Source organism: Stigmatopora argus, chromosome 22 (assembly GCF_051989625.1).
Source record: "Stigmatopora argus isolate UIUO_Sarg chromosome 22, RoL_Sarg_1.0, whole genome shotgun sequence".
NCBI lineage: Eukaryota > Metazoa > Chordata > Actinopteri > Syngnathiformes > Syngnathidae > Stigmatopora > Stigmatopora argus.
In genome coordinates, this window is record NC_135408.1 from 7257399 (window position 1) to 7283063 (window position 25665).

Consider the following 25665-nt stretch of genomic DNA (forward strand, 5'->3'; position numbering starts at 1 on the left):
TAGTAGTACTAGTAGTACTAGTAGTAGTACTAGTAATAGTACTAGTAGTAGTACTAGTAGTACTAGTACTAGTACTAGTACTAGTAGTACTAGTAGTGGTACTAGTAGTAGTAGTACTAGAACTAGTAGTACTCGTAGTACTAGTAGTACTAGTAGTACTCATAGTACTAGTAGTACTAGTAGTACTAGTAGTACTACTAGTACTACTAGTACTAGTAGTAGTAGTAATGTATGTAATGTATGTAATGTATGTAATGTATGTAATGTATGTAATGTATGTAATGTATGTAATGTATGTAATGTATGTAATGTATGTAATGTATGTAATGTATGTAATGTATGTAATGTATGTAATGTATGTAATGTATGTAATGTATGTAATGTATGTAATGTATGTAATGTATGTAATGTATGTAATGTATGTAATGTATGTAATGTATGTAATGTATGTAATGTATGTAATGTATGTAATGTATGTAATGTATGTAATGTATGTAATGTAGTAATAACCAAGATTCATGTCCTTTTTCTTTATTTGCTGTATTTTCAATTTAATGAACATATCTCAATTTGTTTCTGCTACTGTTTCTTTTTAAAATGCTCTATGAATGTATTGAGTTGCAAACAGTGGTAATAGTAGTAACCGTGGTGTTTTTCTTTAGGGTCTTGGGTCCGTTGAATATTCCTTAATTTTAATTATTATAAATTGGATGATTGTGTGGAAGAAGTAGGCAAATACTATTTATTTTAGAGTTTAAATAAATAAAAAAACACTCAAATAATCTAAGCAAAGCTTGTTACTTCATTGTTGTAGTACACAATAATTGCCAGAGAGGGCGTAACCAAAAACCTGTTGTTAAAAGACGTGCTGGATTTCTTCACCAACGAGGAATAAAAGTAAAACTAAAGATGGCGACTCCCATGCACAGAATAATAGCTAGGCGACAGGCGTGAGTATTAGCTTAATTACCTAAATAAAAAGTACACATATGCCCAATGAGTGACTATTTAGATGCTATTTCGGAGTACTGGTTCACATTTTGTTGAGTTGGTTTACGCAAATGGTAAACCGTACCGGCCTTAAATTGAACTGAAACGCTACGTCGTCTTTCACTCGAATGCGAAATCTCATTTTTAAAATCCCGAAACTGACGATTTTCTCCTGTTTATCGTGAAAAAAATCCTTACACATAATAAGGTTTGATTGAAGCGTACCAAGTAATACTAGAATTTATTCAAAACTGCTTATTGGGCGCGACATATCGATGTGGCTATGTACAAAGCACTCCTGCTTTTGCAAATTATCCCTAACAAATACGTTCATCAAAATCGAACAGTTCATCATTCATTGTCCTTTTTCACTGTTCGTTAACTTTAGAGAGGCAAACAAACAACACGTGCGTTGCCAGAAGTGTTTGGAGATGGGACATTGGACGTACGAATGCACGGGGAAGCGGAAATATGTGCACAGACCTTCGAGGACAGTTGAAATGAAGAAAAAGATTAAAGAGTTCGAGAATAAAAACCTGAGCATCACCGGGTAAGGCAACTCCTTTTATCACATGAACCACAAGGTTAGGATAGTCTCACTTTGATCTTAACCCCTCATACAAGAACATGGGTTAACGAGCTGATTTTTTTTGTTTTTTCCCACAGACCAGGACAACAAAACGCCAGTGAGAAGAAAACTAAGAAGTAAGCTGCTTTCTTTAGCTACACAAGAGAAAATGTCATTCGAATACTACATATGGTGGATACAAAAAGCTCTTGAAAATGATTCCACCTATTAATTTATTGGTATAATGGTATGATGTTATTAATTTATTCTGTGATGCTACTTTTATAGCATATCATTTTTCCTACCTTGAAATGATTGGAAATGCCAATAATTGCCTCCCCTAAATAGGTTTTTCTATAACTAGATTATTTTTAATCTAAACATGCCACTTGGATTACCTCCTCCTTGCTTTCGGTTCCATTCTTCTCCCTTTAGTAAACATGTTTCATGAATGTGGCGCAAATGTGTTCTCAGTGCTGAAGACTCAAGCGGGAGTAGCAGTGATTCAGATGGCACGTCCAGTGACACATCTTCAGATAGCAGCGACGATTCCAGCTCATCTTCAGATGATGACTCCAGCAGTGATGATGACGACAGCTCCTCATCTTCTACCTCCTCTTTAACATCGTCATCTGCGGACAGCTCAGACTCTGGAAGCAACAGCGATTCAGATCAAGAACCTCTGAAGAAAAAGAAGAAAAAGAAATGAGAATAAGACAGCCTTACTAGTGTAGTCTGTTTTTGTTTGTTTGTTTTTTATTAGCAGTTTAACTTAGCCATTCCTGATTAGATGGAAAACTGCTTGTACAGATTTGTTACAAATGTACAAAGAGCTGATTTGGGATTATTATTACATTTCTTGCTTTTTGATTCTGCGCTCAGGTCAGCTGTTTCCGATATTCAAGTTGTGTAACGATCTTTTTGTATTCTATCATGACTAAAGAACATTTTAGCAAGATTTCATCTGTAAATCTTACAACGTTGCCACTTATAGAAAATGTTAAAATGCAAGCTGTTAAAGGACACGAAATAAAGATGTGCACATGTGAAAACTGGATTTGTTATATTAATTCCTTTATCTTCTGGGGGTGCTGGAGCCAAGCCCAATTAATGATGGGCTACACAGCAAGGACTGGTTGCCAGCCAATAGCAGGGATTTGGAATAATTTCCTTTTATATCAAATCAATATGCAGATTGTAAAGAGGTCAGGTTCGATTCAGCTAATTTGATTAATTTAATTTGGTAATTTGGATTTAATTTTTATTTCTTTACAGTTTGACATAGGCTCATGAAACAACTCTATCATATGAAGTTATAAGATTTTTTACTGATATATAATTGAGCTGCAATCTGTCAATTGTCTATTTAAGAAATTAATTATATTCAGTTTGAATGGTCATGGATTTTTTATACTTTAAAAAACAAAACAAAAAATTAACACTAGGGGCGCTAAAGTCACAGAAATGTACGGTGAATAATGCTAAATCCACTTAGAGGTCAAGTTAAGTGAAACTGACTGTCAGGTATTAATAAACAAAATGCTAAACTGATATTTATCACGATCTGGAAGTGATTAAACTAATCTAACCGACGTACCTTTGCACAAGTGATTTAAATTCGTTTACCAATCATGACGAACGACTGGATTAACGATGTGACGTCATTACTTGCGGTATGTAACATTTAAAATAGGAATTATGACAATCGATAAATTGTCTACTTCCTCCTTTCTCATCGTTTCTGAAATTGCTCTATTTGCTCACAACGTCGTCGTCGTTGGTTTGAATTAGATTCAAATTACACATTTCAAGTAGTTGCTTACAACATCCGGAGACCTATGGGGGATGTATTATTAGATAAAACGTGAAAACTTTACTGTTGACATTGAAATCAACTTCTATCGTGTTTTCATTACTTTGTGTAGAGTAGTGAAAAATCCAATGTCAGTGAACGCAACGCAAGCTCGCTGTCCTCCATGCATCCATTCCTGTCTATGGTACCTGCTGACTACTGAACTTAGCTAGCAGCCTTACCTTAGGAGGCACTTCTTCCCTTCAATAATAACATGAACGAACGTCCGAAAAAATGTTTTTAGCGTGTTTTTTACACGATATGTGAGCCCTATTCGAAGAGATGGGGGCCATCTGCTGGGTTGTGCCGTCTTAGCTGTTACGGCGTTTTGCTGGGTCCATTTTGCGTGTAATTGGAAGTGGAAAAGACAAAGAAAAGAGCTTTCCAATAGCCAGAATGGTTTGGGCCTAAAAAGAAGACAAAAGGTAAGGATGCCTGATGTTAAGAAACTGCTTGCTTTATTGTGTGACAGTTCGCAATGGCGGTGCGATGTTTGCGACGAGTGTTAATACAATTGACCACGGAAATGTGAAATGTTTTGCGAGCTTGTTAGCTGTTAGCTTTCCTCCCCTCCCAACAACTACCATCAAAGGGGGTTAGCCAGCATTACGCTCAAGCCAATATGCAGGTATGTATGGAGTGCATTAGCATCTCATGAAATGTATGTACTATTTATAATTCTCTTGAGTAAATATTGACATTTTCAACGATTTTGGTCCAGTTATACCAACGTTAGTGTCGTTTTCCTGTTCTGTTTTCGTCCCCTCGCCAGCAAAACCTAATAACATTTTATTTAGTTGTTTAATGGTGAATTTTATCTCGACGATTACCAATGACTATGTAATACACGATGAAAATCAATGTTATTACGATGCACGATTTGGAGGAAAAAAAAACAATCGGAAACAAAACCTTTATTTACCTCCCGTGTTTCAGTTTGTTTTTTAAACAGTGGTGTTTAATCTTATTACACACCACAAAAAAGATCTCCAACATGGAAATACAGCAACATCAAAAGGTAATGTCCCATAGCCTGCACTGAGTTTAAGGAATCAGGACTGTATTCAGAAAAAAAACTTGAACATTCTGAAACTTAAAGAACTAGAATCCCCTTTAAGCCTGTTCTCAACTACTTCCCTTCTATCCATTTTTTACATATAACACACTGTTAATAAAACGCTAAGTTGTCTTAATGGTTAGGATTGTATCATTATCAAATAGAGTGTACACGAACAGTAAAAACAGGGTTGGTTATCTTATTTATCTCAGTTGACACATCCTGGCAGGGTGTGTATGTTTGGGGGTGCAAGGGGGGAGTCTTTTTGGTGGTGAACTCGATGATGCGTAAAAGTGGACTGGTTTGACAGGTACTGTTTTGAGTAACTTTCAGATTCTACAACTGTATTAAGAAGGCTAAGAGACATTAACCTGCTGCATAATTGGAGGAGGGCCTTCAGTGAATGAAGAAGTTGTATTCCTTGGAACTTTCTATGGCGTAAGATTACATCAAGTTTTATGAAAGGAGTTACAAGCAAAAGTCTGTCACTAGAGAGATTTCCACCCACCTATTTTTATTTGCATTTTCCAAAAGGATAAAAAACACTGACGGCAAAAAAGCATAGTGATTTACGTTTGTAGCGAGTGTTTGTTTTTGTTTGGTTTACTTATCATCGTACTTAAATTTGTACACAATACACTCTTTATTTTCTTCCACCATAGTGCTTGTGGAGAATACAGGTATATTTATAGGTGCGTTAGTCAGCCATATGTTTGTGTGGGTTCTATCTTTAGCTAAGATGAGATTCCCTCTGACTAACAACACTGGGACAGGTTTACGGTACTTGTAGAAAGCAAATGTAGAGTTCTGATACTCTCTTTACTATTTGTCTAGTTTGTAAAAGAAGGTCATGCCCCCCCTTTCCTTTTTTAACAAGGGCAGTTTTGCAAAATGTAAACGCTTGAGTGACGCATGTTCTTTGGAAAGGTTTGTAAGATAATTGAGCCTTGTGTGTCATGTTCCACTAAAACTCGTGTCACAATGTGCTGCTAGAATAATGTGTCGTTTGTGCCTTTCTGGGGAGCAAGGCCTCTTGAAACTGGAGTATAGCTGACATGATTTTATTTATGGAAGCTTGTATGGATATTGTTAGAGTATAAATGCTGGGTTTTTAGAATTGATTTCAATGTGAGTTGTGGAATATTATACAACGATACACTATACAGGGGGTATTATGTATGTGTTATTACATCAACTTTGTTTGTGTTACATATTCCTGCTGCATTTACAAAAAAGGGGTTCTTGCCGAAGTTACGTGGTCTTGTCCCCAATCCTCACCTAACAGCTGTTTATATGAGGCAGGTCTGCGGCTATTGAATGCTCACTTCTCTGGAATGTATGCTGTCAGCATTTCGCCTCAACATTGCCGGGAGTGATAACATTATATTGGGACTTTGGTGAGATAACTTATAAAAGAAGCATATGGTGTGAAGTTTTTTTTCTTCTTTTTCTCTCTTTGTATTCATTTACATGAATGTCGCTTTCTTTTTCGCAATACCACTAAACTGTCATTTAATTCCTTATAGATTAACTCATGTACAATTCTTTCTGTGTAGTTCTAAGTGGTGTATACTGTATAATTGATGTGCTCAAAATAACTGACCACTTAATCCAAGCGTGACCTTTAAATAGAGAGAGGGGGTTAGCTGTGTTTTACCCTGTGGAGATGGCTGCAGGGCTCTTAAGAAAGAAGCTGGAGCTGTTTTCTGGTAGTATGCAGTCAATAGGTTGTCATGAGATTTTCTATTAATTTTTGCTCCCTGAGCTTTCCAGTGAGGACACTATCATTTTTTGTGACCTTCTTCCCCTTTTTACCCCGGAAATTAGGCAAGCCATTGCCGGAAAGCACTTAAAAGTGGTCATAATCATCGAACTTCTCATGTTTATTTTCAAAAACATCAGTCCAAGAGATTGATTTTATACATTCATTCATTTCAAGGCTGCGGGGGTGCTGAAGCCTAGTCCAGCCAACTATGGGCAGCAGACGCGGGACACCCGGGGAAAACATGCAAACTCCACACAAGTCGGAACCCACCCGTGATTGAACCCTCGATCTCAGAACCATGAGGCTGATGCACTAAGAACTTGTCCACTGGGCATGATTGAATTTATTGTATATTATTATTAGCGGAATCACAGGTATGTCCATTTGGTAATGGACATACCTGTGATTCTGTTATCCTCACACCTTGCCCTACGCCTTACCCAAACTGCAGCCATTCTTATTTTTGTATACTGAATTTTAGGCTTCTACAGCACGAGTACATTTTGAGATCATTCTACACTGCACGCGTACACTCTTGCGTGTGCTCCGACACGGTTGGAGGGAGGTCGCTTGTTGACAAAAAGACAGAACCTGGTTGGCTTGCCTCGCATGAGGGCGTGACATTACATGGAGGAGAGGCCTTGTGGTGTAAAATAACATGTCCTTCTATGGTACAAAGTGGAATGTTCCATTCTAGGGTGTGAGGTGAGCCCTGAGCCCTTCTTTGCTGAACCCTCCCTTTCCAATTCATGTTCTAACAGCTTATCAAACTGTGGTAATTTTTTTTTGGGTGCAAATTTATAGGTTAAGCAATACATATTGTACTCTTAATCTTACATGTGATGCAACAGAGAGGAATGCGTGAAACAAGACCCTACTGTGCTTTCTTAACTACACATCCCATTCCACGCATTAGGAGATTTGAACTCTGTTTCACGTGCTATTCTTTTTTTTTTTCAGGACAAGCGAGAAATTATTATATTTCACTGAATTTCGCTTTAATAATTTTATGCTCAATTTGGTATCAAATCAAAATCTTTTTTGGGACAAGCCAATAATAAAAAAAGACCATATTAAAAAGTCCTACACAACAGCAGATGTCACTTTGTTGCACAAACAAACAGGACCTGTTGCCTGCTCTTACATACTGTACTGTGCAAACAGTTGGTATAACGCTGTATTGATATTATACAATTTTATCTCCAGTTCTGAGAAATGTTTGCCTCCTTTACTATTTTTCCACAAATGTTGAGATTATCAAACTCATGTAAATGCCTTATTACACGCTTCTCTCAGATCACATGTTTCTCCCATCTCACATAATCAAAAACGCAAGCATATCAATGTCAATAGTTTTTGGGGGAGCTATTTCAATTGATTAATATTGAATAAAAGTAACAACCGGAAAACAGTTGCATGCTTTCTTAAAAAAATGGGTGTGTTTTATTGCAGTGGCAAATGTCATTATCTGTGTTAGTCACTATGCACCGCAGCACAAGGCTTAACCCTTTCAAGGGACAGTTGGTGACTACAAAACAATTGAGGAAATCGACATTCTAAAATCCAAGTTGATCTACCTGCAATAAATACAATTTTTGATTATTATTTTTTTGGGTGGGAGGTGTTTTTTCCTGCAACAGTTAAAAAATCGATCTCTGTTAAATATTTTCCAATGTTTTGTAGCATTAGGCACTTTAACTCACTTTCGTGTTTGTCCAATAGACGGCTTCCACCTGTTTTATTTTTCACACGAGACTAACCACAAAATATAGCAGATGCACACGCGGAAACAAAAAGCTTAACCGGCTCCTGCAGGCCTCACGTAGCATTCGAACCCCCCAGTTCTTCTTGCCTTTGTGGTACATTCCAAGACGAGCAGTCACCTCCCCTATCCCAACTCAGATTTGTCTCCACTCTAAGGATATACACCGTATCTCCAAAATGTGTAAAACTGTCACTTCAGAAGTTCTTTTTGGACAGCAGATACCGATGACAAAATCACAGAGCGTTGAGTGACTTGGGAGGATGATACACTTGCTTTGGGGCTGACAAGCCATGACAGAACTACTTGTGAATTGCCGGTAAACCCTCCTCCTTCCAATGTCTCAGTGCTTTGGGCCATGGCCTTTTACGCAGGGTAAGTAATATACTTTATTTGATCGTTTTACTCATTCCTCTAGTCGTCAGGGAACATTTAAGAGAACGCAGTCAAAAACTAGACCGAATAGAGTCAAGGAATTAAATGGCCGTTCAGTGTGGCAGAAGCTGCCTGAGCTGATAACTTGCCATCGTTTTTGGTCACCATTTTTTTCCTTTTTTTCCTTTTTTTGTTGAGGGGGTGTTTGTTCTTGCTTAACACATGGCCATGCTCAAATGTTGTGGTTGGCTTGCGACACAAGAGCTGATTAATTTAGGAATGGAGTGGACTGGCTTTTCAGCTCACCAGACTTTGACCTTTTTCAGCACACTGCAGGGTGATTACAGTAAAATGGAGTTGGCCACTTATGTAATAAATTCAACTACAAAATCATGCTCATCTGCTCATTTTATCCTTCTTTATTAATGGCCGATCTGCTAAATTTGGTATTGAAATAAACAGAAAATATATATTTCTGTCTGCAGCCATGGAAATTTCCATGTCAGTATTCTGATTTCAAATTACATTTAAGAATAAGCCTCTGAGATATGGACATGTATTTACATATGACATTTTGCACAGAAATTCCCATCCACATCATCGTAGAAATTCCACATTTAAAACTCCATATGTTGTACGACTTGTGAATTGGGATATTTTTCTATTATGAACCGAAAATTATAGTTGTTTATGGTGGGTGGGCCAAGTTGCACTTTTGGTCCTTGGCATGTATTCAAAGTTTCAAACGACAAAACTGTCACTTCTACAAAACTAAAGTGATTTTGAAAGTCAAGGACCTTTTAGCTTTGAACTGATCATTCCTGACGGACAAATCATGTTTGCAAAAATGGATAATGCTTGTTTTCTTAGATTTAAAGTGAAACTTATCAACATTTCCACTTCTAGACTTGACTTTAGTCTTGTATTTAATTCCCCCCCCCCTTATGAAAATATGATTGTATTATTTTTACATTCATTAAAGTTTTCGTGCACAAATTAAATTTAAGTAGCTTGTCTCTAAGGTGACTTACTCGGACATGAACATATACTTTCTTTTTCCATCCACAAGTATATGAAAGCGCATTAACCAAATGATTTTTAAAATTGCTGAAGCTTCTTTAACTGAACATACAACCCTGACTCATTAGCAGAATCTGGCATACCCTTCTTGCTTATTAAATTCATACAGATAAATACACAGTGTGCTAGGAAACGGATGTTCAAAAAGCTTTTAACTATCGACTAGTGCCTAATTATTCCACAGTATTGTAGAAACTACAGTATCCGTGGCCAAGTCAACTTCTACTTATGTTGATTTTCTTTGGTGGTGCCAGACAGCCTGTTACCCTTATAAATGAATAAAAACCAACAAAGTAGCTAACTTGAGAGAGCCTAATGGACTTGAGCAGTGTTTACATGGAATGCCAGCCTGGGGGTATTTGTTGATTGAATGCTATCCTAACAGACTCCTGTTCACACTTTGAACTCAAACCTTACATTGACAGCCTTATTCACATTTACATGACTTACCTGTACTTAGCGTAGCCTCAATGGTGTGAGCGACGCCAGCAGCAATTGTATCTTTGTTTTTATAAAGCAGAACATGAAATGGGCTTAGTTTTGCAGTTGCATAAGTAGGCGTATACATTTTTTTTGTTCTTGTAAGGCTTTCATCTTTTTCCCCCCCATTGGTGTTCAAAATTGTGACTTTCATCCACGTCGCTCCACCTTTTATTGTGTATTGTTTACTCAGCTTGACCCATCAAGCTAAAAAATGGCTTAAATGTTCCGACACTTATTCAGACACCAAGACTCTTTTGTTGTTTCCAAAGAGTGGGGAATGTCAACATTTTATATGAAAATACCCCCAAATTGTGTGGCCCAATTAGCCTGGCTAACATGTTTAGGAGTAAAGTAGTTACTCATAAAGCTGAATTTCCAACTAAATAGTCAGTTGGTATTGTTGTTGTAACTAGAAGATTCCTAACAAAAACATGGGTGACTCAGTCAATGGAGTTCTGTTCCTACAGCCAGCTTTAACGTCATCCCAACACATTACACATGCATACTAGGAGTGGGTGATGTAGTAATTCAAGAAAATTTGCAATGGCTATGTACATACTGCTTTGGATTAATGGCATTCTAATTGTATATAATATTTTAGATGCATTCGTTTTCCACTGCAATGTAAGCATGGTGCAAATCAAACAAATTGGATAACTAACTGACACTGCTTAAATGCGGAAACATAATTCTTGAAATATCTTAACTCTAGAAGTGACAGATGATAACACTGCTTTGTTGTTATTTCCATATCTAGGTAGCTAGTGCCAACAGTAATTGGGAATGTCAAACACGTTTTAGTGCCTATTGTAGGCTTTGTTGGCATGGTGATTTTTTTTGCAGACGATAAATCTGTCCTAATGAGCCTTAATGACTCATTTGGTGTCCCGCCGATGACGCGGAATACCCCATTAAAGTACTGGATTGTGAAATCAACAGCCTTCAGGATGAGCACACAGTCAATATTTTTCCAAGTGGTGATCTGTTTTATTCATTTTAAAGTCTATTTAATTTCTTTTTAGGACATGATAAGTGTGAGCTGTCAGATCACCACTTTTTTGGCTTAATGCCTATCCATTTCGTATCCTCCTGACAGGAACAATCTTTGTTTTTCTTGGCTGTGTTCAAGCTGTTGAGGGTTAAAACCGAGAAGTGACACGCCTGACTTGATGTTGTGCTTGTCTTTTGTTTCACAGCTCTCTGTTGAGTAAGCTAGTGGATGAACATTGTGTTTGTAACAGCTCCTTGAGTTCTCTGCTGTGAATTGACATGTGTAAGCACTGCAAACACTTGTTTTAGTAAGCCACCGCTTCCCTTCTGTTACGCACATGATGGTCAGAAGCTCGTGACACATGGCTAAGTTAATTGTCACTCCAGTAAAAAAATTTGGCAACAAGCTTTTTTTAAAATTTGGATTGGTTCTAAGTGATTTTCTGTGCTAAATGTGCTACATCGAAGTACGAATGGCTTCTGCACAACGTACAAACTATTACTGTTTTACGGATATGGATCTTGAACTGACATCGTTTGGGAGATAAGTATGTGACACACTGAAGACAGCACTTGGGACCAATGAAGATAGAGTATGGCCTACATTTGTTGCATGTCACAGATATCATATTTACAGCGGAACTGCCGAATTTCAGAAATGGTCCACTGAGCGTGTTTGCTAGCATTGTGGGCTAAACTAGTCTAAACCTATTAGGGACTACTTTCTTTACTGCAATTGTCACTGCCTAAGGGATTCAAATATGTATTGATTTGTCTTGTATGTGCTTCCAGCAACATGAACCGTGAGGACCGAAATGTGCTCCGAATGAAAGAAAGAGAAAGGAGAAATCAAGAAATCCAGCAGGGAGGAGGAGAGGCATTTACAGCAAATTCCCCCCTTTTCCCTGAACCTTATAAAGTGGTAAGCTAATTTTACTAACTTGTTTTTCAGTCCCGAAAAGCTCAGTTCAACCTGACAAGATCATTATTTTATCAAAGCTGCTTTAGGAAACAAAAAAGATGGATCAAATATTTTTTGATATCCATCATTTCAGACATGATAACATGATTGACAGCATGCTTTTAATCATCCATTCATATTCTGCACATGATGCTCCAAAAGTACCCTTTTGGAAATCAGCTGGTATGTGCAACTGAATTTTAACACACCGCTCTGCTGTAAAAAGAAAACCCTATCGTAATCAGAGGACCCCCTTTATGTTTGCACGTTGCGTCTGGTGAAGAAAATTGTCTGTAGGTTACAAACGTGAGTATGAATAGTTTCCATCAGTTATATGCACGACAACCAAAAGACCGGCGACAAAACAAGGTAAAACAACACGGTCTACGCATCAATAAAAGCCAACAATGGCCATGAGCAGTTTCACTGAGCCGACGTGTGAGTGTAGACGAGTTTGTATGTACATGCGTTGTCCCTTTAAGAAGGTACGTCAGTCAGGGTCTTAACAAGTTCTCCAACAAAAAACAATAAAAGTCCGGGAAATTTGGAGCTTTCCTTTAGCCTAATAATTACTAGGGCATTAAGTATGACTAAATAGTAATTTGCAGTTTGTATTTAGGGAATTTGAGCAACGATTTAAATGGTAATTATCACTTACCTTCCGGGCGACCAAAAGATCGGCGACCAATCGACCGTGTACTGGCAGGTGACCTGTCCAGACTGCACCGCATTGAAAATTGACTCCGATGGCCAACATGAGCTATAGCAATCAACCGTAGCATTTTTGAAAGCAGTGATGATGCAAGAATCATCCCAGCACACTATGGGCCTTGAATTAATGCAGTGCTTTTGTTGCACACTCGTTGATCAGTCAAATGGCCTGAATGAAACTGCTGTCGTATGTGTCATTCTCATTGTTACAAAAATTTAATAAACTGTATAGGCCCAAACACATTTAGTTGGAAGACAAATGAGCGTGACTCCTGCCATGATGTACAAACCAACATAGAATGTTTGTGACCTTGATTTAAATGCATTGTAGGATAAAAGCCATGATGCACAGAAGGGTTTAAAGGCATTAAAGTGAATTATGGTAAGCCACATGATTTACACTGAAGATCTAAGAATTGTCTCAGCACTCAACAATTAAGTCTCCACACTGACCCGGTCAAAAACATGATTTGCTACTAATGCTCTCGCTGGCAGTTCTACGAATTCCTGACAACTAATGGTTGTGTTCTACATGTGACAACAATTTCTTGCATGCTTCAGATGTGAGGCTATGGTGAGACGAAGTCCCTTTTCCCCCTCCCTTTTTAAAGCTACCAGAACTTGAGACCAATAATTCTGCTCTTTAAACACTTTTTTTGCCATTAAAGCTCAGACTTTGATTTCTCTTGAAAACCTCAAGGGTGCCTAGCTAGTCGAGGGCCATACATAAGGTGGTATGTTAAACTTCCTGTTGGCTTCCAATATAAAACATTCTTTTGGCTCAACACTGCAGGTTTGCAAAAGAACACAACACATCCCATGACCTGCTCTTGTTGATCCACAAACAAGCTTAGATGTAGGCCAGCCCGATCCAACCTGGCTGTTCGACGCTAAAGAAGATTTGCGCTTCTCACACTGATCTAATCTTTGCCACTCACTGAATCTGTGCGTCGCTAAGCCCCCCACCCCCTGAACCTCCACACACACATATACACGAGCTGGGGCAAGTTGTTGGGGCAACGGGGAGGAATGTGAAAGGCGGCCAGAGGTGAGTGACAGCTGAGTGTTTTAGCCCTGGAGAGAGTGAGAGGAAAAACATTGACATCTTTAGTCTTTGTCAGATGGCAATGACATGATAAACACAAATCGACATGGAGTAAGGCAACTGTTTAAGATGGGGGGGTTGTTTTCTTTCTTCACGGCCTGTATCTCTTGTCTCCTGCTTGTCTGGGTCTTACATAAGCTTTGCTGCATGACTTTTATTCTTCCTCCTGTCATGCTCCACTAAGTGGAAGTGTGCTGTGGTGCATTTAAAGACCATGTGTGCACATCATTGCCTTTGAGGCCTTGCAGATATACAAAAGCAGGCTGCTGTGATAAATGTAAACTTGAAAATGAAATGGCTTATATTGGATTAATGTCCATCTCTTTTTTTTTTTTTTTGTTATGGATCTTTTCTATCAAATTTATTGCATATCATCCCCACCTTCAATAGCCAAACAAAACAAGAACCTTGGTTGTGTTATTTTGTCATTATCTTGGACTACATTGAACAAAATAAAACAGGCGCAATATATTTTTTTGTGCAACCATTTACATTTGTAGACATGACTAATGGATTCCCAACTGTTATAATAAATATCCTCAGTTTTTTTTAGTTTGAAGGTCAAAAGCGTTTGAAGTGCACTCTTTGACAGAGCTAAAAAGTTTAGCGCGGAAGTCTTTACTCCTGAAAATCATACGGTATTTATACCGAGATAGAATTAGTGGTCGTCATTAAATTTGAGTTTCAGCACGGGATCACTTAATGAGTGAGTCATCTGAAGGAGTCTCACTTGGGAGAATTGAAGCGGTCCACTGAGTTTGTCAAATATCATTTACCTTATGTAAAACTTGGTGAAAATAATTCTTTGAGGTCCGAAAGAAGTCCTAATTACTCATTTCCCTAAGCCAAGCTAACAGGGGGGTAAGTGAATGACCAAGCAAGTGATTTCCTGCCTCAACAGGGGCTTATATTTCCTCTGTGTAAATCTGTCTAACAAAATTGTGGTCTGAGGCTGGATGTGAAACTGGATACTCCTCCTGAACGGCAACATGCTAACTGTTAGCAGTTTGGCGGTAACCTTTGGCCATAGTGGAAGCTTTTACATCTGGATTTGATCAATATGCTCACATCTGTGTTCTTGGACAAATATGACTGCTTGCTCTGAACATGCATTTTCATACTAAAGCACACTTTATTTTTCTGTTTTGCTCTACATGATTTCTATTTTTTTTAGGGCCATTTGATCAATTGTGATAGGAATCTCTTAACATCATTCTTCCCTTTGTGTTGCTGCCACATTATATTCCGGTTGTAAAGTAGTTATCTTTTAATGTGAAGGATATGTTTTAGTAAGTACAAAGCCTATGTGACTATATCAATGTGGCTTTGAACAAGATAATCACGTTTTGGTCTTGATCAGTCTTGGTAGAAAAAACAAAGCATTTTGCGTAAAAATACGGTAAGTGTAACTTTTCTGTGTTTGGTAGTGTTTCCTAGTCAAACTGACGAATTCAGTGTGGCGTGCTTTCTCAGGGGGATTCTATACTATTTTAAAGCCAAAACCCACACTAAGGCAGATAAAACAGAGCATTGGTTTGTCATTGTACAATTTATGTCCTTATTAGGTTTTGGTATGCAATTAATTTTATTCCACTCTCTTAAATGATAGGGCGTCAAACTCAACATAATTACTACATTTGGAAAAAGTTGTTCAGTATAAAACGGCCTTTTTTTCATTTGATTAATGAAATGGCCCTTTTTCATGCAACTTCAAAGACTGGAATGTCAACACAAACCTCATTTTTGTACAACAGGCGAAAAGATGAACTTCTATGTTAACTCTATATTTTCTCATCTTGTCTTCCTCAATTTACTGCCCTCTGCCCCGCTTCTTCGCTCCCCATTTGGCTGTCTCTTGCTCCAGTCCAGTAAAGAAGATAAACTGTCGAGCCGTATTCAGAGCATGCTGGGAAATTACGACGAGATGAAAGAACCAATTGGCGAGGCACTTCCGAAGCTTAGCACCAAACCCGCAAACAGCTCATCTTCCTCTGAAGACAAATCTGGTGTACCTTTGTTTGGCGAGAACCAACGAGGAAGTGGCAGCAGTCAGAGCAGTAAGTGGACTCCTGTTGGCCCCGCGTCGGCTGCCTCCTCATCCCAGTCTCAAAAACGTTCCGGACCACAAGGGGGCCACAGTAGCCAAAGGGGCAACGGCGGCAGTAGCGGCAGCAGCAGTAGCCAAAGACACAGCGAAAAGAAGTCAAGTAAACACAGCGGTGGTTCCGATCATACAAAGTTGCACACGTCGAGTCCGGCAAAGGGCTCCCTCAGTTCCTCGGGCCACTCTCGGAGCTCGTTAGCCGCCGAGCAGCATCACAGCAAGGAGCGCTACCGGTCCAAGTCCCCGCGAGACCGAGAAGCCAACTGGGACTCGCCTTCGCGGGTGCACACCACCTTCCCCAGCGGACAGCACTCCAGTCAGGCCTTCCCCCCGTCACTCATGTCCAAACCGGGCTCCATGCTCCAGAAACCCACGGCCTATGTCAGGCCTATGGACGGCCAGGAAACCGCAGAAGCTAAGAGCTCGCAAGCGGAAACCTACAGCGGACAGTCGCACAGCAGCACTATGGGGGAGATGAAGTCCAACGGCAAGGCTTCGCTCACCAAACTAAAGATCCCCTCGCAGCCTGTAGAGGTAAAACTAGACTATTATTGCCACGCAGCTTTCATATCACAAGCATTTGGCTTGTTGCCTTGGTATTTTTATGAACTTGTATGTGAAGACATTCATTGTATTTCTAGGGGTCTGGAGATTCTAACTGTGTCGATGAAATTCTAAAGGTAAGAATACAAACCTACAGTCTTGTAGACTAGTAAGTTGTGCCCACAGTCAAGCTCATTTCAACATTTCTCCTCTGTTCGTACGTGTTTTCTTTCTGTCAGGAAATGACTCAGTCCTGGCCCCCTCCATTGACAGCAATCCACACCCCCTGCAAGACAGAGCCCTCCAAGTTTCCGTTCCCCACCAAGGTCAGCATTGCGTAGCAGCTGCCTTTTATTCATTGTGCCTCGGGAAAACTTTGATATGAACAAATCATTTTTATGCGCCAAACCTGTCTTTTCTTTCTTTTTTAAACACATTTTCTAAAACACATACACAAAAATTATTTGGCTGCTCTATGACAAGCGCATTGTAATAATAAAACCTACAAGTATGTTAGCAGGTTACACAAAAGCAATGGTAAAGGATAAGAAATATCAACAACAAAAATGTCATTTAAATTAGTTTAATAAAAAATGGTTTATTTTCTCTATCCACAGGATTCTCACGCCTTCTCAAGTGCACAAAGTGAGTAATAACATTTATTCAGGTTCACGTCTACTTTATGCACATCTATCAAGGGGCAAACATTTTGATAGTCTCTATATCAGTACAGTGATTTTGCATTTATCAAAGCTGAAATGTATTCATGTTTATTTCCTCATACCATCCTTATTGCCTTACAGAGCGAGGCAATACTTCCAAAAGCTCTAGCAGCCACCAGTCCAAAACTTGTGATGACCAGCCAACGTATGTGTTCAAACTTTGGCCCTCCGCTTCCATTTTCATTTTCACCTACGTGTATTCAGAGTGCACACGTATTAAAACACAGTGTTCTTTTAAAATAGTATGTTGGAAGACGACCTCAAACTCAGTAGCAGCGAGGATAGCGATGGAGAACAGGACTCTGCCAAGAATGCCTCTAGAAACACATCGGCAAGGTTAGTCAGAGCGTTGGGAAGTCACTTTGGCACAAAATGAAATCTTGTGTTGTAAAACCATAATAGACCATGGATTTATATATAATCACCACTTTTGTGATTAAATAAATTGGCTTACACAACAATATAATGTTCTTTTGACTCCCTTTTTTAAACCTCTTGGCAGCCATAACAGCGAAGGAGCCGATCAGTCGAGAGATGACTCGAGCAGCCACAGCGGCTCTGAAAGCAGCTCAGGTTCAGACAGTGAGAGCGAAAGCAGTTCCACCGACAGCGAGGCCAACGAGCCCCCACGCCCCGCTTCTCCTGAGGTGATGTCCAACTCTGTCAAAATGTCTCCCAAAAATGTTTTAGTATTTTACGACTCCGTTAAAAATTGGGTTATGACCTTTTTTCTCATGTTGCTTTAAGTTCGCATCACATATATACATACTCATGCTGGCGTTTTCCTTGTGACAGCCTGAGCAACCAATGGCTAACAAGTGGCAACTGGACAACTGGTTCAAGAAGGCAGCCCCACCGTCACCCCTGGACACCAACAATGTTCAAACCAAGACCAAAAAAGAGGGTAGGGATAACAGTTCGGGACGTGGCTACGGTAGCCAAGGAGGGGGATCCAAGGATACTTCCGCACCGGCCCCAAGTAGGGATCTTCGGGCGGTACAAAAAGGTAGCGAGAGTGGCCGCGGTCGCCAAAAATCTCCAGGCCAGAGTGAAAGTAGCACGGGGAACAGGAGGCCTGTGGGGAAGAAACAACCTAAAAAGTCCGAAAAGCCTCCAGTTGTAGAGGAGCCCAAAGGAGGCCTTAGGGTAGAAAGTGAGCCGGCGCCTGAGATCCCCCCTCATCGACCCAAAGCAGCCACCAAGGGCTCCCGCAAGCCCAGCATAAAAAAGGAACCCAAATCCTCTCCGCGGCCCAGTGCCGCCACCGTCTCTGCCACCGCAGACAAGCGCAAAGTCAAAACCAGCTCTAAATCAACCCGCGAAAAGTCTCGGGAATTCGTCGACTCGGATTCGTCCTCGTCGGACTCGGAAGGAAACGACAGCATCCCGTCGTCTTCGCAGACACCAAAATGCGTTTTCTCCCCGATGGAGGAAAAGGAGCTGCTGTCACCATTAAGTGACCCCGAGGAGCGCTACCCCTCCAGGCAACCTCCGCAAGTTTTGATTGTCAAGATAGGTCAGTCTAAATATATTAAAATGCATTAAAGCATTGATTCCTAACCACTTTCCAGAAGTTAATGTGATATCACAAATCAGCAGATGTGCTGAAAGAAATGACCAATTTGGTTTATTTGGTGCAAAAACACAACTTCCCTTGAATTCTTCTGTAAACAGGGCTGTGTGTATAGTGTCCACTTTTCTCAATTATTTTTTCATGGAAAAGGGTTAGGAAACACTGAATTTTCAAAATCTGTCAATTGACATTCCTTTTTTGTAAGTATATATGAACTGTCCTTTTTGTTTAACGTAGATCTCAGCTTGTTATCGAGGATCCCTGGCCGGCCGTACAAAGTCCCCCCAGAGATAAAAGTGGAGCGAGATGATTCCCAAGACAGAGAGAGCAAAGACTTCAGCAAGCAAAGCTCAGAGAAGAGCTCAAGCAAAGCCAAGAGGAAGCACAAGGTTTGGGACTTTGTCAATTATTCTACGGGATTTCTGTTGCAGTGTTTTGCGTGTCATTTGAAGCAATATCCATTTTTAGAATGACGATGACGGAGCCAAGCAAGACAGCAAGCGAAGCAAGCTGGAGGAGAAGTCTCAATCGCATCATAAAAGCAGCAGTAAAGAGTAAGTTTCTTTTTAATGGAAGCTCTTGTAAATACATACTTTAAGAGATTCCCTCCATTACTTTAATAATAATAATACATTTTATTCCGAAACTCCTTTCAAAACATCCAAGGACACTTTTCATCCGGAAATGCCAAAGGATGAAAATAAAATAGGATAAACAAAGCACAGATTAAAAGCAAAATGAAAGTAAGAGTAAAATAAAATAAGATAAACAAAGTTTGCATTTGTTCTTACCAAAAACAAAGTAATGATTGGACTCAAAGCATCCGCCACAGACACTTTCCTACGTTGATATCACAGATTATATTTGTATTGAAGATCTGTTGAACTGCAAATAAGAATTACTTCAATAATTGATTAATCAGTGGGATTTTTTTTCAACAATCAGAATAGCACAATGTCGAAAAACATTGTCACCCTTTGATCCGAACACATCCAGCATTGGCATTGAGGCAATTTGCACCCAATCAGGTCAAAGAGGTCATTGGAGAAGAAAGAGGAGCCTGTGCCGTCTCCGTCCATAGCAGGCCTTCAGCGCACACCAAAAGTCGAGCATCCAAGTCGAAAAAGGACGGTCAGCCAGTCCTCCACGTCGCTGTCCAGCGGAGCGGGCAGTGGCAAGGAGGGAGGCCACAGTACCAAGAGCACATCCAATTCCAAGCACAAAAAAGGCGAGGACAAGGGACGCAGCATTCGGGACGGCAAGGTGGGTTGAAATATTATGTGCCACTTTAAATTAACGCTCAGATCATTACCTATCAGGAAATCTGAAAAACACGTTAACTAGAAAATGTATTTACGTTTAAAATATCCATACAACCTTCCTCCTCTGTTCCCCCGTTATATCCTTGGGTGAAGCGTTAGGAAGCTCTTCCCTGAAACTTTTTCCTCTCTTGCAGGAGAAAGCGTCAAAGGGATGTGATAACCAGCTGGCTGTGCCGCCGCTCTCCAGTGACAGTTCCAAGTCGCAAAGATCCAAGCTGCCGTTTGAAGACAGGTGAGATGCTTCAAGCAGAAATGCTGAATCCTGAAAGACAACAAACAGATGGATGTTTTTTTTTGCACCAAGAAAAGATCATGACGACAAAGAGAAATTGTTGTTTATGTATTATGCAATGGGAGCAAGCTTACACGTGATGTTGACTGTTTTTCCAATTAAGGTCAAAGCGAGTTGTTTATATTGTCATTTCTTGAAAATATCAGATAACGTCAAGGCTTGGAACATTAAACACGATATCTGCATTTTTGTTTCAGGGTGCATTCAGCAGATCATTACTTACAAGAAGCAAAGAAACTAAAACACAATGCTGATGCACTGGTAAGAGTTTTACACATCGCAAAAACAATAAAAATGGGAGCAATCAACTAGTGTTGCTGTGATACAATCCATGGGGTAGTTGTCTATGTGTAGATGCATGCTTTTCCACCTTGTTTTATTTCCTACCTTTTTAGCTGGATCGATTTGAGAAGGCCATTTACTACCTGGATGCAGTGGTGTCGTTCATTGAGTGTGGCAATGCCCTTGAGAGGAGCGCACAGGAGGCCAAGTCGCCTTTTCCCATGTATGCTGAAACAGTGGAGCTTATCAAGTAAGGCCATACATAGCAAACCTGCATATTGACAAAATGTTGGTCCCATAAGCTAATGTTTTATTTGTTCTTCTTTGTCTGTACACTCAGGTACACAATGAAGTTGAAAAGCTACATGGCCCCTGATGCGACTTCAGCAGACAAGCAGGTAGCCGTTCTGTGGTGAGTGGTTGAGCTAAAAATTCAAGTTAGCTGCATTAACTGTATGCGGGGTAGATTTATTTGAATGTGTTTTTTTAGCTGCTTAAAATGAATTTATTTAAAGCTCTACCTGTCCTTAAATATTCTGCTAAGTGAGAAATGTTGGTAGGACTTGGATCTTTGCCTAGCCTGTCAGTAGCAAAAAGTTACATGCATAATACCGAGGTTAATACCAGACAGATTCAGAAAGTAAATACTGACCTAATGATATATATATATATATATATATATTTTAAACATTTAACCCTCTGTTCTTTCCAGCCTACGGTGTCAATCGCTGCTCCACTTGCGGTTATTCAAGTTAAGAAAAGACAGTGCTCTTAAGTACTCCAAAACACTTACAGAGCAATTAAAGGTACTTCTCGCCACTATAACGTGAAAGCATGCTTGTCTTGACAGTTTACAGTAAATCCGCTCAATGTGGTTCTTTTGCTCTTTGTAATGTTGTTCTTCCTCCTTTAACCAGAACTCCCTGAGTAACACCCAGGCTCCCTCTCCTGGAATGGGAAAGTAAGTCATCATACTTGTAGGGAATTTAATCCAACCCCCAAAGAAAGTTTGTAGTGGTCTTTAGTTACACTTTGACATTCTCTGGCCTTCCTCTGCACACACAGCAAGGCAGCGGGCATGCCTTCGCCAGTTTCCCCGAAGCTGTCGCCGGGCACGGCTGGCAGTTACACGTCAGTAAGTAGCAGCAGCAGCGCCGGCTCGTCTGTGACCATACCTCAGCGGATCCATCAGATGGCCGCCAGTTATGTTCAGGTCACCTCCAACTTCCTGTACGCTACCGAGGTGTGGGACCAAGCGGAGCAGCTGGCCAAGGAGCAGAAAGGTAGGCCGGTATTCATTTCTCATGGTATTTTTTTGTGATGTCTCTTTTGTTCAAGGGCAAAACTCTCACTTTCAAATGGCTGGGAATGTGTAAGATCAACGTAAATCTGTAAAAATGCAAGCAAGTCTGAACAGAAATGAATGCATGAATTCCAATCCAATCAATAGACAGTTTTTTGGTGTGACAAAATGAAGCTTGTGCACACACTTGAACCTAGAACCTTGGCACCAACTTGCCAAGAGATGGCGCCAAAGCAAGTTCTATCTTACACTATGCTTCTTATTGAGAATGTATTTCAGCAATATACACAATTACAGACAAAATCAAATATTTCATATCACAGAGAAGTTAAATATTCATAGTTTTAACTTGCTCGTGGTCTTATCCATCCTTCTTTTTCCTCAGACTTTTTCCTGGAGTTGGACAAGGTGATGGGTCCTCTCATCTTCAACACCAGCAGTATGATCGACCTTGTGCGTTACACTCGGCAGGGCCTGTACTGGTTGCGACTGGACGCCAAGCTAGTTGCCTAGCGAGGTCTCTGGCTTTTTTTCCTCGCCACGCCGTCCGTCCCTGTACGCTGCTGTCCCACCCACCCGTAGCCACACCTCAGTGACACACACAGTCCACCTCTGATCGCACGTGACGATGAACTTCTGCGCCATATCTCCAAATGTGTGCGCACTTGCTTTTAATTTTTTTTTTACATTTTTTAAAGTCTGCACCAGTTTGCCAAAAGAAAATAGGAATCATTCTGGGGACTCCACATCTAAAAACATGTTTTTGGTTTAGTTTGTTTTTATTTTTCACCCTGATGCACCTGGTGATTTTATTTATTATTTATTCCCTGCGCTTCAGTTAATTTCCTATTTTGGCTTTTTTTCCCACTTTTAAATTGTATCCCTCTGCACCAAAGTACCTCCCATAAACACCAAAGGTGCTTTAAATTTTTCAAATGGTTTTGTTTTTATAGTTTTTGGTGCCTTCAATGTAAGTTACAGGTAAAGAAACAGTACTCTGTTTCTTACACCTTTTATATTTTTTTGTATATTTTGAACCTCTTAAATATTTTGGCAATGATGCTGTGTTTAGTGTCTTTACCACAAAATGGTTTTGAGCTTTGGTTCAAACAAAGCTTCCATGCATCTTAATTTAAAAGGTTAGGGTGTACACTCATTAAATTGCAAGAAAGGGATACTGTGAAAATCAACTAATTGCTCGAAGCATCACAGTATGTTTTTCTTCCAGTCTTGGATCATCACACAGCATCCGGTTTCATGCAAAATGGCATTTTGGCATCACAGTGGCGCTTAATGTCGCTCAAGGCCATGAGAAATGGTGGTTTGCCACATTAAATTATTTTTTCTTCCCAAGCCATTGAGAAATATCCTTGAGAAAAGTCATTTCCATTTAGTGTTGTTTGCCAGAGTGTATTGTTATGAGTCATAACTCGGGAGTGTTTTAAGTGGTGTCCACGAATACAATGCAGTTATTGATGTTAGCGTTTATCAATGGCACGCCCTTGTGGAAAACACATCTGGCGCATGATAATAAAGAAGACAGTGTTGCATCAATATATTAAAGATGATATATTTCAAGTAGAGAGATTCTATTTATATAAAGAGGCCGATTACTCCTTTCAAATTCACTTTTTTGATAAGTTTTCACAAACAATGCCATTTAACATACAATGTTTTCACATACAATGTTATTTAAACAATTGCAATTGAGTTTGTTAAGCCATGATAAAATAGAAAGATTTGAAATATATAGACTTTCACAGATTTTAACATTGATGGCAATGGAGAGGGGTTCAAATGAACACGACGTCTATCGCCGTCAATGCCAATGAGATATGATCAATCAGTTTCACCCCTTCCAGTTCACTGGAAATGAATTGTGAGCTACTGTTTCATAAATATGTTCTGTGGAAATTAAAATTTGACTTGCAATACTTTAAGAAATATATGGATTCACACTATTGCTACATTGTACTTGCATCCAAAATATATAATATACAATTTTCCATCTGGCAGTCGTACCACATAAGCAGTCTGAAATGGACAATACTAAAATATTGTCTGAATGACAAAAGGAATATTATTTTCATTTATAATTGTATTATGTCACATCAGAGTAGCCCACAGTTCCAAACACTCATTGTCATGGATGCTTTTTCCCCGTCTTGGATTGGAGAAATAACTGATTTGTTTAAATCTATGCAGGATTTTTTTCTCTTTACTAATGAAATGTGAGGACTTTTTTTAGGTGTAATCTGGAATCTTGTAATTTCCTTTTTTTGTATTTTCACTTTCAAAGAAACTCAAATGTCCAAGGTTTTTTTGAGCAATTTAGTGTACTACTCTTAGTACATGTTAATGTATATATTTTATAACAAAAAGAAAAGAAAATAAACAAAAAAAACAGATGGTTTGTGCCATTCTGTAGCTAGAGCTGGAGGCCACTTTTTCTCATAGGAAAATCCTCTGAGTTTTTGTTTTTTAATTGCCATCAGGCCAGCCAATGTGTTCGTACACTGGTACAGGTTTTTAAGTACAAATGTATACATTGTTTAACATTTTTTTAATTTATTTTTGCACCCTTTTTTGCTTCCAACATTTGATGAAAAAGGAAGATGTAAATGTATCGTGTGGGGGTGTGATTGTTCTTGATGAGATTTCATTGTAAGTAGTAATTAATATGAATGAATCCAGGGTATTTTTTAATAGGAAGATGTTAACACTTGCATGTTTCTATTTAAATGTATAAAGTGTACATACATTTTCCTCTAGGGGTGAATTTTTACTACAAGAGGACATTTTTATTGCAATTGAATATCACTGTAAATATATTTGTGAGATACTTTTATGCACATTTCCTCCCTCTCCCTATTTTCCATTTTAACACATTTTTTCGTCTCAAACGCCGAAGCGGTGAGGAACCATTACTACTGGGCCCCATTTCACCAAAATTTGGGAGAATTATAGCAGTAAACAATTGTTTCTTATTCTACATCAAGGGAATGTTTAAAATTGCACGACGGTCCAGGCTTCCCTCCTATTTTTTTCTTTTTAATCCTCTTTTTTGTGCTTTTATTTTCACCTCTTCCTCACCAAGTCATCATTAAGTTTCCTGTATTTTGTCCCGTCATAGTCCATCCCATCTGGGATGAGGATGTACAGTCGTGCGTCAATCCAAGAGTATTTCCTATCCTTTTTATGAACAATTGGTCACATGAGTCTTTTAAGAAAAAGGGTTACTCAACCGCAGTTTATACCATTTCTTGTACACTTTTAAAAAGCCTCAACAAGCAGCCTACAGTACAATATATACCATAGTCTAATTGGCTTAGTTTTTAAGAGGAAATAGATGCTATTATAAGATGGATGCAATATGATTCAAAAGGTACTCTTGGAGTTTGAGCTTCAAACTTTAGGTCATGTAATTTAAAGCGCATTCTTGTGAAGTGAGTATTAATTGTGTGACTAATGAGAGTCTGTCCTGAATATTCTTTGTATTTTTGTCGTATTGAGAATAAAAGATATATGATTATGACTGGTGTCTTGTATTTATTTACATGCAAACTGTCAACCCTTGTGCATTCATCTAAAATTTGCTATTTTAGCTCTGTAAAAGTCATCACAGATTAAAGGATATATTTTTTAGAAAGGTTTAAGATTTCAAGTTTTAATTCTCATCAATCATTTTATGAATTATCATGAACTCTTTATCAGATTTGTGCAGTTGATGAAAACGTATTGGAGATTTTTTTTCTGGGCTACACTACCCACTTCTGTTATGATTTATTTAAAATTCCATGCTATCAATCCGTGTTGAGTTGGAAT

At 39.2% G+C, this 25665-nt stretch overlaps 2 protein-coding genes across 3 annotated transcripts; both read left to right on the plus strand.

The window, feature by feature from the left end:
• The first annotated feature begins 816 nt into the window (after positions 1-816).
• On the plus strand, positions 817-2610 carry zcchc10 (zinc finger, CCHC domain containing 10). Its single transcript, XM_077592449.1, has 4 exons — positions 817-950; positions 1379-1540; positions 1657-1695; positions 2033-2610. Exons 1-4 carry the CDS (start codon positions 910-912, stop codon positions 2265-2267), a joined length of 477 nt encoding a protein of 158 aa, XP_077448575.1. The 5' UTR covers positions 817-909; the 3' UTR covers positions 2268-2610.
• A 915-nt stretch (positions 2611-3525) lies between these two features.
• aff4 (AF4/FMR2 family, member 4) lies at positions 3526-25375 on the plus strand. 2 transcript variants are annotated; one of them, XM_077592221.1, is made up of 21 exons: positions 3526-3835; positions 11715-11844; positions 15564-16337; positions 16445-16483; positions 16586-16672; positions 16964-16991; positions 17150-17213; positions 17312-17404; positions 17571-17715; positions 17864-18584; positions 18879-19030; positions 19110-19195; positions 19670-19904; positions 20098-20195; positions 20453-20516; positions 20651-20787; positions 20878-20949; positions 21250-21343; positions 21455-21498; positions 21603-21820; positions 22226-25375. In XM_077592221.1, the coding sequence occupies exons 2-21, from the start codon at positions 11719-11721 to the stop codon at positions 22351-22353; spliced, it is 3405 nt and encodes a 1134-aa protein (XP_077448347.1). In that variant the 5' UTR covers positions 3526-3835; positions 11715-11718; the 3' UTR covers positions 22354-25375. The 2 variants fall into 2 exon arrangements, with proteins under 2 accessions (XP_077448347.1, XP_077448346.1); XM_077592220.1 differs by lacking the exon at positions 3526-3835 and adding an exon at positions 8140-8369.
• Positions 25376-25665: the final 290 nt, after the last annotated feature.

What these genes read in the sequence shown, in the direction of transcription:
- aff4 (XM_077592220.1), top strand. An exon ending in AGTTTCCGTTCCCCACCAAG is followed by an intron (nt 16,673 to 16,963) that starts GTCAGCATTGCG and finishes CTCTATCCACAG; the next exon opens with GATTCTCACGCCTTCTCAAG. An exon ending in ACTTGTGATGACCAGCCAAC is followed by an intron (nt 17,214 to 17,311) that starts GTATGTGTTCAA and finishes CTTTTAAAATAG; the next exon opens with TATGTTGGAAGACGACCTCA.
- zcchc10 (XM_077592449.1), top strand. Translation starts at nt 910, where the DNA reads ATGGCGACTCCCATGCACAGAATAATAGCTAGGCGACAGGC. An exon ending in ATAATAGCTAGGCGACAGGC is followed by an intron (nt 951 to 1,378) that starts GTGAGTATTAGC and finishes CGTTAACTTTAG; the next exon opens with AGAGGCAAACAAACAACACG. An exon ending in AAAAACCTGAGCATCACCGG is followed by an intron (nt 1,541 to 1,656) that starts GTAAGGCAACTC and finishes TTTTTCCCACAG; the next exon opens with ACCAGGACAACAAAACGCCA.